The sequence below is a fragment of the Scyliorhinus canicula genome, chromosome 4, assembly GCF_902713615.1.
Source record: "Scyliorhinus canicula chromosome 4, sScyCan1.1, whole genome shotgun sequence".
Classification (NCBI taxonomy): Eukaryota; Metazoa; Chordata; class Chondrichthyes; order Carcharhiniformes; family Scyliorhinidae; genus Scyliorhinus; species Scyliorhinus canicula.
Window position 1 is genome coordinate 145,680,209 of NC_052149.1, and position 14,321 is coordinate 145,694,529.

The 14,321-nt window shown below is 49.4% G+C and overlaps 1 protein-coding gene across 1 annotated transcript in view; it reads right to left on the bottom strand.

Annotated features, from left to right (window-relative positions):
• LOC119964257 (sodium-dependent phosphate transport protein 2A-like) overlaps positions 1 to 14,321 on the bottom strand; it is a 56,333-nt gene that overhangs the window by 11,699 nt on the left and 30,313 nt on the right. Inside the window, exons 7-8 of the mRNA XM_038793536.1 lie at positions 12,064 to 12,184; positions 7,602 to 7,769 (exon numbers count right to left, since the gene is read on the bottom strand). Of these exons, the coding sequence (XP_038649464.1) occupies positions 7,602 to 7,769; positions 12,064 to 12,184 (289 nt within the window). The remainder of the gene's footprint in view (positions 1 to 7,601; positions 7,770 to 12,063; positions 12,185 to 14,321) is intronic.

Sequence of the window (14,321 nt, forward strand, 5' to 3'; positions counted from 1 at the left end):
TCCTGCCCGAACTGTAAATGTGTTTTACAAGCTGCGGAATCTCACATGCTTGAACACCAAGTAATGATGATCTTTCGTTCAACAATCTCAAATTTAATTGGAATTTTTTTCTCTTTAACTTCGAGTTTGCAGACCTTATATCTCGCTTTGACTGGGATTTGCTTCAGCGTTGTCAGAGTCAGACTCTGGTTAAAAATGTTTTCTAAGTTTTGTTCCACAGAAATGTCTTGCACACTTCTCTTTTCTTTCCGCACCTTCCTACTTATCTTTAGCATGCACACCAGGTACCTTATGATGCCCACTCCTGGTATCTTGTGATGTTCTTTGATTTCTGAATAAGGATGGCTTCGAAGTGTAGTGTCTCACAAAGAACATCAAGCGATGTATTGAACAAAGTTAATTTATTAACACTACAACTAAATAGATTTGACTTGCTTGCTAAGATATAAAAGATAACAGATTGACTAAAACTATGATTCTAAATACAGAGCTCCTGATAACATGTCCATTCACTATCTTGCCTAACAACCTACTCCCGAATCAAGAATATCGCATGATCCCCGTGTATTGCTTGATCGCCATCTAGTGGTTGGATGTAGTTACGGTAAATTGTTAACCCTTCATTATGCTTACTATGCACAGATTGTCACAATTACAATCACTTTATATGTAATGATTGGAGTATTACTTGTTCTCCTTTGTGACTTTTGTCCCTTGATGAGCCATCAATTGAACGCGGGACGAGTTGCTGTACAAACGTTAGGCTTTAATAAGCTAGAACTTAGCTCTGCAGTCGACTACAATAAATGGACGACCGCCGGGCGTTCTGACTATTTATGCCTCGGTATGGAGGTGTGGTTAACTCAGCCTCTCAACCAATCGGAGAGCCGTCACATGACTGGTCTCAACCAATCGGTCGAGAGGCACATGACCGACCAGGGCCGATGGTAAGCCGGTGTTCTGCACCAATGGCAGACAGCTATGCAAATCATACCACCACCTGGGACCGGTGGGCAGCACGGTAGCATGGTGGTTAGCATAAATGCTTCACAGCTCCAGGGTCCCAGGTTCGATTCCCGGCTGGGTCACTGTCTGTGTGGAGTCTGCACGTCCTCCCCGTGTGTGCGTGGGTTTCCTCCGGGTGCTCCGGTTTCCTCCCACAGTCCAAAGATGTGTGAGTTAGGTGGATTGGCCATGCTAAATTGCCCGTAGTGTCCTAATAGTAAGGTTAAGGGGGGGAGTTGTTGGGTTACGGGTATAGGGTGGATACGTGGGTTTGGTAGGGTGATCATTGCTCGGCACAACATCGAGGGCCGAAGGGCCTGTTCTGTACTGTACTGTTCTATATCTATATCTATTCACCCCTTGCGGAGAAAGAAGCCGGGGGTATCAACGAGAGCCGGGGCGGGGGGGTGGGGCGGGGGGGTGGGGGGGGGAGTAAACTGGTGGTATGAGTAGCAGCCGGGAAGGGAGAGAGAACAAACATTTTCTCTTCTTTTCTTTTATTACATTTTTGGCTTCCCACTGGCCCAGACAATTAACAATAGTACACAAAGTCCCAACGAAGTCCATGGAGCTGTTGTAATTTAAATCGATTCGATCAGTCTTTTCGTGGCCCATGACCTTCTGGCAGACCGCCGCAGTGGAGTAGGTGACGTCGGTTCAGCCGATGGTGATGGTTCCGTTGACGTCCTGGAATCCGGGAGCGATGGTCCTTGAACAGTCTCCGTCACCCAAGTTGGCTGTGGAGACGCCATGGATGGGGAAGGGGTGGCCTGGGTGGAGCGCTGGGGGGAAAAAACAGGGGGGGTCTGTGGTGAAGGGGGGAAAGGCCGCACGCCGGCGGGTGCCAGGTCCCGGAGGGAGACCGTGTCCTGCTGACCGTCGGGGTACTCCACATACGCATACTGCGGGTTAGCGTGGAGTAACTGGACTTGTTCCACCAACGGGTCAGACTTGTGCACCCGCACATGCTTCCGGAGCAAGATGGGTCCGGGGGTGACCAGCCACGTCGGGAGAGGGGATCCGGAGGACGACTTCCTGGGGAAGACAAGAAGACATGAGGTGTCTGATTTGTTCCGGTACAGAGGAGTGAGCGGATAGAATGTAGGGCATCGGGGATAACCTCTTGCCATCGGGTAATAGGGAGATCTCTGGACCGGAGGGCCAGTAGTATGGTCTTCCAGATGGTACCATTCTCCCGCTCGACCTGTCCGTTACCCCGGGGGTTATAGCTGGTCGTCCTGCTAGAGGCAATGCCCCTGTTGAGCAGGAATTGATGCAGCCCGTCGCTCATAAATGAGGACCCCCAATCGCTGTGTATGTACGCGGGGTAGCCGAACAGGGAGAAGATGGAGAGGAGGGCCTTAATGACGGTCGATGTGGTCATGTCGGGGCAGGGAATGGCAAAGGGGAAGCGGGAGAATTCGTCGATTACCGCCAGGAAGTAAATGTTGCGGTTGTTAGAGGGAAGGGGGCCCTTGAAGTCAATGCTGAAATGTTCGAAGGGGTGGGATGCTTTGATCAGGTGTGCGCGCTCAGGGCGGTAGAAGTGCGGTTTGCAATCTGCGCAGATGTGGCAGTCACGGGTTACTGTCCTGACTTCCGCGATGGAGAAAGGCAGGTTGCGGGCCTTAATGAAATGGTAGAGACGGGTCACCGCTGGATGGCAGAGGTCCGCGTGGAGGGAGCGGAGGTGGTCTATCTGCGCGCTGGCGCAGGTACCACGGGACAGGGCATCAGGAGGCACATTGGGCTTCCCAGGACGATACAAGATCTCATAGTTGTACGTGGACAACTCGATCCGCCACCGTAAGATCTTGTCATTCTTAATCTTGCCCCTTTGTGCATTATCAAACATGAAGGCTACTGACCGTTGGTCTGTGAGGAGGGTAAACCTCCTGCCGGCCAAATAGTGCCTCCAATGTCGCACAGCTTCGACTATGGCCTGGGCTTCCTTTCCCACAGAGGGGTCGTGGAGTTCGAAAGCCTGGAGGGTTCTGGAGAAGAAGGCCACGGGTCTGCCCGCTTGGTTCAGGGTGGCCGCCAGAGCTACTTCTGATGCGTCGCTCTCGACCTGGAAGGGGAGGGACTCATTGATGGCGCGCATCGTGGCCTTTGCGATGTCCGCTTTGATGCGGCTAAAGGCCTGGCAGGCCTCTGTCGACGGCGGGAAGGTCATGGTTTGAATGAGGGGATGGGCCTTGTCAGCGTAGTTGGGAACCCATTGGGCGTAGTAAGCGAAGAAACCCAGGCAGCGTTTGAGGGATTTGAGGGTATTGGGGAGAGGGAGTTCCATCAGGGGGCGCATGCGTTCGGGGTCGGGGCCTATCACTCCTTTACGCACTACGTAGCCGAGGATGGCTAGACGGTCGGTGCTAAACACGCACTTATCCTTATTGTATGTGAGGTTAAGGAGTTTTGCGGTTTGGAGGAATTTCTGGAGGTTGGCGTCATGGTCCTGCTGATCGTGGCCGCAGATGGTGACATTATCAAGATACGGGAAGGTAGCCCGTAATCCGTACTTATCGACCATTCGGTCCATCTCCCGTTGGAAGACCGAGACCCCATTTGTGACACCAAATGGAACCCTAAGGAAGTGGTAGAGGCGCACATCTGCCTCAAACGCGGTGTATTTGCGGTCACTCATGCGGAGGGGGAGCTGGTGGTAAGCGGACTTAAGGTCCACAGTGGAGAAGACTTTGTATTTCGCGATATCGTTTACCATGGCGGAAATACGGGGTAGAGGATACGCGTCCAGTTGCGTAAACCGGTTGATGGTCTAGCTATAGTCGATGACCATCCGGTTTTTCTCCCCAGTCCGGACCACCAGCACTTGGGCTCGCCAGGGGCTGTTGCTGGCCTCGATGACCCCTTCCGTCAGCAGCCTCTGGACCTCGGACCTGATGAAGGACCGGACCTGGGCGCTGTACCGTCTGCTCCGTGTCGTGATGGGTTTGCAATCGGGGGTGAGATTAGCAAACAAGGAGGGGGGGTCCACTTTGAGGGACGTGAGGCTGCAGACAGTGAGGGGGGGTATATGGCCGCCGAATTGGAAGGTCAAGCTCTGCAGGTTGCACTGGAAGTCCACTCCTAGGAGTGCCGGTGCGCAAAGGTCAGGGAGGACAAGGAGTTTATAATTTTTAAAAACCTTCCCTTGGACCGTGAGGTCCGCGATGCAGCACCCGGTGATGCGGACGGAGTGCGAACCTGAGGCTAACCCGATTTTGTGTTTTACAGGATGGACAGGGAGCGCGCAGCGTCTTACCGTGGCAGGGAGAACGAAGCTTTCCGTGCTCCCGGAGTCCAGCAGGCAGCCCGTCTTGTGGCCGTTGAGGTGGATCAGCGTTGTCGTTTTGGCGAGCGTGCGTGGACGTGACTGGTTGAGCTGAATGGCCGCGAGCCGTGGAGAAAATCCATATTCGTCGTCGTCGTCCGAGTAGGTGCTGGAGGAACCTTGCGTGCCAGTCCCGGAAGGTGGTGCCCAGGATCCGCACATGGAGTCGGGATCCCAAGATGGCGGCGCCCAGGACCCGCACGTGGAGTCGGGGCCCCAAGATGGCGGCGCCCAGGACCCGCACGTGGAGTCGGGGTCCCAAGATGGCGGCGCCCAGGATCCGCACGTGGGGTTGGCGCCCCAAGGTGGCGGCGTCCAGGACCCGCACGTGGAGTCGGCGCCCCAAGATGGCGGCGCCAGTGGGGCTCTCGTGGTTGAGGGGGGCGGAGTTAGATGTGCCGGCGAGCCGACCGGAGCGGCTGGGAGCGGGGCAGAGAGGCGCACAGGCCAGGCGCAGGGGCCCGGGGGCGGCGAGTGGAGAGTTGCACTGTGCGCTGGAGGAGCCAAGAAGGGCATGGAGGAGAGAGAGAAGCACACAGGCCAGGCGCAGGGGCCCGGGGGCGGGAGGGAGAGATTGGCGCTGCGTCCTGGAGGGGCCCGGGAGGGCCCGGAGGAGAGAGAGAGGCGCGCAGGCCGGGCGCAGGGGCCCGGGGGTGGGGGGGGAGAGTTCGGCGCGGCGTACTGGAGGGGCCCGGAAGGGCCCGGAGGAGAAAGAGAGGCACGCAGGCCGGGCGCAAGGGCCCGGGGGAGAGATCGGCGTGGCGTACTGGAGGGGCCAGCAAGGGCCTGGAGGGGGGGATCCCCGGTCACTGCGCAGAACAGCAGCAACCGTTTTGGCCTGGCAGACGGAGGAGAAGTGGCCCTTCTTCCCGCAGCTCTTACAGAGGGCGGAGCGGTCTGGGCAGCGCAGCGAGGGTGTTTCGTGAATCCACAAAAATAGCAGCGGGGCTCCGTGGACTTGTCGGGGCGTCCCGCGGCGCAGGCCTGAGGGAGGTCGGGAGTGGCGGATGGCGGTGGGGAAGCGTGCCAGGAGGCCCAGGGTGGTGCAGCGCGGCTGGGGACATAGGTGCGGGCGTTTAAATCGGCGACCTCTAGGGAGGTGGAGAGAGTCCTTGCCTCAGTTAAGCTGAGGTCGTCTTTCTCCAGCATCCGCTGGCGGATAGCGGGGGACTGCATCCCAGCCACGTAAGCATCTCTGATCAGCAGTTCCATGTGCTCCGTGGCTGAAACTTGGAGGCAGGAGCAATTCCTCCCCAGGATAGCGAGAGCCTGGTAAAATTGGTCTAATGACTCACCGGGGAGCTGTTGTGTGGTGGCCAGCAGATGTCGGGCGAATACTCTGTTGACTGGTTTAAGAAATTGTCCATTCAGCTTAAGCATGGCGGCATCGTAATCTTTCTCTTCCTTGATCATCGCGTAGGCTGCTGTGCCCACGCTGGAGTGGAGGATGTGAAGCTTCTGTGCCATGGTGGGGGGGCTGGTTGCAGACTCCAGGTATCCTTCGAGACATGCCAGCCAATGTTGAAACATTTCTGCAGAGTTCGGAGTTTGCGGGCTGATGCGGAGGCATTCGGGCTTGATCCGGAACTCCATCTTCAAAAATCTAGCTTATTAAATTGAGCCATCAATTGAACGCGAGACGAGTTGCTGTACAAAAGTTAGGCTTTAATAAGCTAGAACTTAGCCCTGCGGTCGCCTACAATAAATGGACGACCACCGGGCGTTCTGACTATTTATACCTCGGTATGGAGGCGTAGTTAACTCAGCCTCTCGACCAATCGGAGTGCCGTCACATGACTGGTCTCAACCAATCGGTCGAGAGGCACATGACCGACCAGGGCCAATGGTAAGCCGGTGTTCTGCACCAATGGCAGACAGCTATGCAAATCATACCACCACATCCCTATTCATTGAAGTTCAACTTCTGCCTGTACCTTTGATAGGATGAGACCCTTTGCTGAACTCTTGCATTGACGTGGATATTGATGTCTTCCCAGGTTTGACTTCTTTTGGAGTTTTCGAGAATGATGCAAACGGCCATGCTATCCATTTGACAAACAACTTCACACTCCCCAAATACAGGCAATGTTAGTGCTTAGCGAGAGGCCAGCACACTAGACATACAAAAGAAATCTACAGCCAATATCAGAAGGAGTGATAGGACATTTGGGGAGAAACCTCAGAAAATGGTGGAAAAGCTCAGTAAGTCTGGCGGCACCAGTGGAGAGAGAAAGCGAGACGTGAGACAGAGCGAGACGGAGTTATGTTTCGAGGCCACATGACTCTTCTACAGAACTAGATGTTTAGCTCTCACTGCTGTAAATAAGTTCATACGATTTGGGGCAGAATTAGGCCATTTGGCCTATCGAGTCTGCTCCAACATTCTATTGTGGCTGATATATTCCTCATCTGCTACCTGCAATGTCACAGACCAAGAGCTGGATTGCAAAATCAGCCAAATTCCCACCAACCCGGCATTGAGAACTGACACTTGAGATTTAAATTGGCCAAAAACCATGCTTTTGGAGTCTTACCTATGAGGCTTCTTATGGGTATTTTTGGATCGGTTCATGGTCAAAATGTGCATGTTTTGCGTAAGATGCTGAACTGCAATACGCTGAGTTCAGGTCTAACAAGCAAAGAATAAAGTATCATAAATGATGTAAATCTGAATTAAAAGCAGAAACTGCTGGAAGCACTTGGGAAGCCAGTCATCTGTGGCAGGGGCATGGTAGAGTTAATATTTCAGGACTATGACCCAATGGATGAAGGTTCGATGATCTGAAATGTCAACTCTATGTTTCATGTGGTGTCTAATCTGCTGAACATTTCCTGTGTTTACTTCACTTTAAACTAGGCTTGCTACACTTCTGCTCAGAAGAAATTGCAACATTTAAGTGTTGGTGTTAACTGTTTGCCTGACACGAGCAATCCATTGAAGTCACTAAGAGTTATAGTGGGGAAACCGCTCCTTATGTTGTTGTAAAATGATATGTACCTTTAAGGGAGCATGTCTTAAACTGCACCAAACTACTACCACTGGCACAGGATATGAGGTAGTAGTCCCATGAGTTATAGTTAGTCTGCTAGCAGCAACTGTAGAGGTTAGCTGTTCTGTAATTAGCCTCACAGTTAACTCTATCTATATATATAGGGTTATCTTCAAATAAATAACCCACATTATTGTTTCATCAAACTTTATGTCTGCTAAGATTCTTTACGACAAAGAGAGCAACATTGCTCTTAACTGCAGTCAGTGACTCACCAGTATTAATGATACGTTTGATGGCTTTAGCAACCTGTCCTCTCAGCATGGCATTCAGCAGCTTGACAATCAGTACCAGGCATGTGCAGAGAACCACTAGGGAGCCAGCCAACAGGATGAGGCCTACCACTAGATCGGACATGGTGGAGTTCACAAACAAATGGTTACCTGGAAACAAGGCAGACTCAAAAGTCATTCTAGATTATACCAAGTGGTTCCTGCATTGAATAAAAATTAAGGGCTTACGAAGTACCCTCATCCCCAAGCTCTTGTCAATCCAATGACCAATTTCCCATTCATGACTACACTTGCTGAAACACACAGGGAGTTTCACCATTGTCTAACTAAAGATGCATTAGTCCATGCACATAGGCTGGGGTTTTCCGAAGGCAACCTCCCCTCCCTGCAACGGTTTACCTTATATTCTTTTGACTTTTATTTGGACTCTTAACTTTCTAAGTTCTGATATGTGTGCGTGATATTGTTTGTTATTTTTCCTCAGGCTTCAGTAACTAATAAACTTAGAGCAGGATTCTCCGGTCCAACAGCGTTTTCCTGGACAGCCTGCCCTCGCCGGCAGCGGGATTCTCTGTTCCTGCCTCCTATCAATGGGATTTCCCATTGTGGCCATCCCATGCTGCCGGGAAACCTGCATGCGTGGGTGAGCTGCCAGCACAACGCGGAATCCTGCTGGCGGAGAATCCCGCTGTTAATCTTTCCTGTGACTCATAAAACCTTGTTTGATTGTTAAAAGGTAAATACATTTGGACTGGAAAAGGGATCCATGGGGTGAAAGAGTTTTAACCAAACCTTTGTGTGACCACCGAGAGATTGAATAAAAGGTGAGTCAGCTCATTACTCCTCACCTGGTGTTAACAATGGCACACCCCTAAGATAGGAGTATAGGATCAGAAGAAGAGGAGCAGGCCATTCAGATCCTCACACTGTTCATCTGATTACATAGAATTTTGGAGCACAGTAATGTACCACACTACCCCCCTCTAACTTTGCTTCATCTCATCCTCCCAGCGGACCATTTTATTTCTTTCTCCTGTTTGTACGAGATCGTAACAAATAGGAAGAGGGGTAGACAAATAGGAACAGGGTAGACAATTCAGCCCTTTGTGCCTGCTCCACCATTTAATAAGACCATGGCTGATCTAACACTCACTAAGTCGACCTTCCTGCCCTCTCTCGTAACCCTTAATTCCCCTGCTATTTAATAACCTATCGATCTCAGCCTTGATGCGGCCTCCCCAGCTTCCTGGGGGAATGAATTTGAAAGAGTCACCACTCTGTGAGAGAACATCTTCCTAAAATCCATCTTAAATGAGCATCCCTTGTTCTGCGACTATATCCTACACTCTCCCTTGAGTGGAAACATCCTCCCAACATTTGCCCCATCTAACCCCCCAAGAATCTGATATTTTCACCCATATCACCTGCCATTATTCTGAACTCCCAGGAGTACTGAGCCAACCTGTTTAATCTTTCCTCATTTGGCAGTCCCTCCATACCCGGGATCATCCCAGTAAACCTCCTCCGTACGGCTTCCAATAATAATATATCTTTCCTTAAATAAGGGGACCAAAATGTACACAGTAGTTTAAATGCGGCACCACTAGTACCTTGTACAATTGCAGCAACACCTCTTTACTTTTATACTCCAAACCCCCTGAAATAAAAGCTAGCATTCCATTTGCCTTCCCTATTACCTTCTGTCCCTATATGCTAGCTTTCTGGGTTTCATAAACAAGGACCCCAAGTGCCTTTGTGCTACAACTTTCTGCAGTCTCTCTCCTTTTAAATAATAATCCACATTCTCATTCTTTCATCCAAAATGAACAATCCCACATTTTCTCACATTGAACTCTATTTGCCAATTTTCTGCCCATCCACTTAACCTCTCGATATCTCGCTTTAAACTATTTATATCCGCCTTCCAACCAGCTTTCCTCCCACCTTTGCATCATCTGCAAATTTAGCCCCAGTACACTCTGTTACTTCCTCCACATCATGAATATATATTGTGAAGAGCGGCGGTCCCAGTACTGATCCCTGTGGCACTCCACTGGTTACTGCCCCCCAACCTGAGAGAGACCCTCTTATCGCTACTCGCTGTTTCCTGTTAGTTAGCCAATCCTCTATCCACAGCAGAATATTACCTCCAATACCATGAGATCCCTCCAAAGCCTTGAGCTCCTATCTTGTGTAACAGCCTTTAATGTGGCACCTTATCAAATACCTTTTGAAAATCCAAAAATACAACATTGACTAATTCTCCTCTATCTATTCTGGCTGATACCTCATCAAAGAACTCTACTACATTTGTCAGAAATATTTCAACTTCATAAAACCATGCTGACTCTGTCAGACTTATCCAACTTCCCATTAAATGGACTGTTGTTAATTCAGTTTGGTCTGTACCTTGACTTCATTGATCCACCTTTGACAAAGGCACCTTAAGAAACCACGATAAAAGCTTGCATTGTAATCATTCCATCATACATTGCATCGTGACATCTTTAACAAGAATAGTCATTTAGACAGGAAAGAGAGGTTTCTAAATCATAGAATCATAGACTTTACAGTGCAGAAGGAGACCATTCAGCCCATCGAGTTTGCACCTGCTCTTGGAAAGAGCACCCTACCTAAGCCCATGCCTCCACCCTATCCCTGTAACCCAGCAACCCCACCTAAACTAAGGGCAATTTATCACGGCCAATCCACCTAACCTGCACATCTTTGGACTGTGGGAGGAAATCGGAGAACCCGGAGGAAAACCCACGCAGACACGGGGGAGAATGTGTAGACTCCGCACAGACAGTGACCCAAGCCGGGAATCGAACCTGGGACTCTGGAGCTGTGAAGTAACAGTGCTAACCACTGTGTTACCATGCCGCCCAAATGAAAATGATGTGGGACTTATTATATTTATGAACTGTAACAAAATCTTCCCCTCTTCCTTGCTAACTTGACTTCTACTGCAGACAGAAGCTGAGATGATTTCATTAACCATCCCTCTGTAATTCACTTTACTGTGCATTCTTCATGTTTGAACTGAAAGCTTTCGGTAGTGGGGAGAATGGAGATCCGACGGAATGGGAATTCTGCTGAGCCATTCTAGTCCTTCCCTCAACATCCACATGATCACATTCTCATGAAACTGGCACTGAATCTCAGTGGGGTTTGTAACTCTGACTTTTCCTCTTTGCTTTCAGCACTTCCATACCAACACTAACACTGACCTGAGATCAGAGCATTGGGCACGATTCAGTGGCTTTGTTGCTCTAGAGTGAGAGCACGATGAGGCCGGTAAATAGCAGGAGAGGCCAAAAACGGGAACCGTGCTGGCGTCAAACCGTTCGCGATGCAACTGGCCGGCTGCCGTAGGCTAAATCGGGATGCCGCCATTGTGGCGAGAGACTACTAATCACCACTGAAGGCTGATTTCCATACAATTAATGGGAGCCAGCCCATGTCCAACCACCTCCCCAGCAAGTGATCATCTGGGTGCCAATTGGTACAACTTTTTAAAAATGTGAACCTGGCAGAAGGGCTGCTGCTGGCACCCAAGGAGGTGCGTAGCCACCTTCGCTCACAAGCAAAGAGCCCAGGGGCACTGGGCTTTCTACAGCTGTGCTCGGAGGGGGTGAGGGGGGGAAACGTGGGGTCCAGCCTTGGTTGGGGTGGATCATCATGGAGGTATGTGACTGGTGCTCAGTCAACCGAGGCTGGCAATGCTATTCAACGTTAATTAGTCCACTCAACAAGGCCTCATGGGCTCCCCGTCCCGAATGCTGGCACGCCAGCTGATTCGCCAGGACCATGCTCGTCAGCGCCCCCGCTAACAACGCAGAGCAGCACTTAGGGTGCAATTGCTCAGCCAACCAGAGGCAACCCGCAACAATGGCGCCAATCAAGGTTCGGGGATGCTGACCTGGGGAGGATCCTGGACACAGTGGAGGCCAGGGGGGATGTCCTGTTACCCCAAGGCTCCTGGAGGGTGAGCCGCAAGGCAGCCTGTGCTGCCTGGGACGAGGTAACAGCAAGGTTTGTAGGACCTGGTCAGCTCAGGCAGTCTGACCAGGAGGACTGGCCGCCAGTGTCAGAAGAAGGTCAACGACCTTCCCCTCAAAGGGGAAAGCAGCCTATGGTCATCTGTGGTTCTGGAGACTTTACCTTTCTGTCCAATGCATGTATTTTTGTGTGAGATTTTATACGTGAATGCACATATCTTCATGTATGTGTGTGCATCTGCAGATATATGTATGTATGAGCACAAGTGAAATATATTAAACCATATTGTGGCATTGAAGGTACCGGACAAACATAAGTACAATTCATGATACTTGCTTCACAACTTGATCAACAAAATCAATGTGTGTTCCTTTAAAGAAAGAGTACGTTTTCACTAATATATAAACCAGCATCAAATTCTGAAAACAATTACCGCACTTACACTTCTCAAAGTTTTCTTCATACGTTCTGTTGACTAAAGTCCAGGTGTGATTCCTGTCTTGCCAGCATGATTCTGGCGATGTGCACTCCTCCATACTGTCCACGGTGATGTTGTCCTGTAGCTGTAAGAAAGGGTATGTCAGAAGAACATGCAAAATGTCTGTTAAAGGCAACAGTACCAGTCAGGTGCTTTCCATATGGAAACTCATTCTTTTTATCCAGCCCAGGTGAACATTTACAGTATCCAGCTGTCACTTTGAATGATTGCAAAGATGTTGCCCTTACCCAGGAGACCTATTCCGTGCACTGGTCACATTCTGTGTGAATAAGAACTTCCTGACAGCAGTTCTAAATTTCCCCTGCACTAGTTTATGTTATCTCTTGTCGATGTATTTTCCCGGCTGGAATTCTGCTCTCATCTTGTCACAACTGCCTGTGGTGGTGTTTGAAATTTTATAGCTTCTGACTCAGAGGCAGGAACGTCACCACCAAGTCAAAGGATCACTGCAACTCACATGGGTGGAAAGGTAAAGATATTTGATGGTAGGTTTCAAGCTTCAGGTTAATGCGGGAAACCCCTCCAAAGTTCCAAGGTGAGGTTTGCATGGCAACTTCCCAGGAAGTGTAAACTTCCGGTGGGCAAGACCAAACTATATCAATAGTTAACCCCAAAAAGGGTTGGAAGAATTAAAACCACTTCTAGCTTCTGAGTAACTATTGTACAGACCCAGAACTATCACCTTCACGGGACTGCCACCACAACCCTGTACCCTCAGGTAGGGATACATCCTCCCTCACAGGACTCTGCCTCTAAGGGACTCCACCCTCCCCCTGCCTAATCCCTCAATGGGATTCTTATCCCTCCCTCCCCACCCACCCTCCCAACAGACTGCACCACCCCACAGAACTTGCATTCTCCCCATTCTCATTTGATGCAGGGCAGAGATATGACAGTCTCCCCAACTCTGACTACCCCTGCCAGCGGTGTGCTGACCCAAACCCTCCCGGTGACTGTGTGACCTATCCCTCCCCCGTTAGGTTAACATCCCCCTGATTGGCCGAACACCCCCATCCCAACTGGCCAGAGGCCCCCCCCCCCCCCCCGCCCACTTAAAATACTATGGTAATAAGAAAGAGCAGAATGGTAATCCCACTCTGCTTGTCACTCTGTTAAAGTTCAGGCACATAAACTGCATTTATCTATCTAATTGCCATTTGTAGGACCTTGCAATGCACATATTGGTGGCTATGGTCACCCACGATGTCATTGCAGTCTGATCAAAACAGCAAGTGTCATCTCGTGCCATGTAGCAAGTTTTAAGGCTGTTCACCATGTCCACCTGTACTTAACCTTGCTGCCATGCAGTTTGTCCACTGCTGATCACCATATTGTGATTTTATAATGATAGTAAGATATCAACCACTCATAAGACATTGGGTAAAGATTAATGTATTGAGAATAGGCACATGAGAACACTTTTCATTGATAGCAAACTTGAAGCCATCAGCAGCAGAGCCATGTTTGCTGTGTTCCACTCCAGGCACAAGTGAAACTGAGACTGGATCACATGTCACACTTCATTTCTAGTGATGGCATGCTGCTATCCCTTAAAGGCATACTGCAATAATGGCTGCTTAGATTATAGCAACAGCAACATTTCAAATGACTTTTGTTGACTGTCAAATCACTTGAAATATCCTGAGAGCTATGTCATTGAAAAATCTTTCTTCCTCCTCTCGAGACTGAAGTGGCAGTGTTGTAGACAGCATGGAAAACATGCATTGAATGTAACCCCAGAAACTGAGGACCATTTGGAAATAGTACACCATTTGGAATATAATTAATCATGGGTATGTTGGTACAATTATTGCCTGCTTTATTGTTCAAATCAGTAATATATTCAATGTCTAAAATGTTATATTAATTATATTATATGAATTTAATATGACATCATCGGATAAGTAGTTTTAACTCATTTGATGCAGGGCAGAGATATGACAGTCTCCCTGTGCTGAATATTCTATAAATTGTCAGTTATGAACTGGTATAAACAAAAACGACTTTATAGGAATGTCCATTATTGTTTTATCATGATAACATGGATTCAATTATAAGTAAAGTGGAATGAAAAGTCACACAGAACTTTAAGTAAAATAAAATGTATTTTAGTTCTGTTCCTTGTTACTGTTCCCTCAATTTGTTGCCGTTCTGACTGCTCTTTTGATTTTACAAACATTTTGCTATTGAATCCAATCATA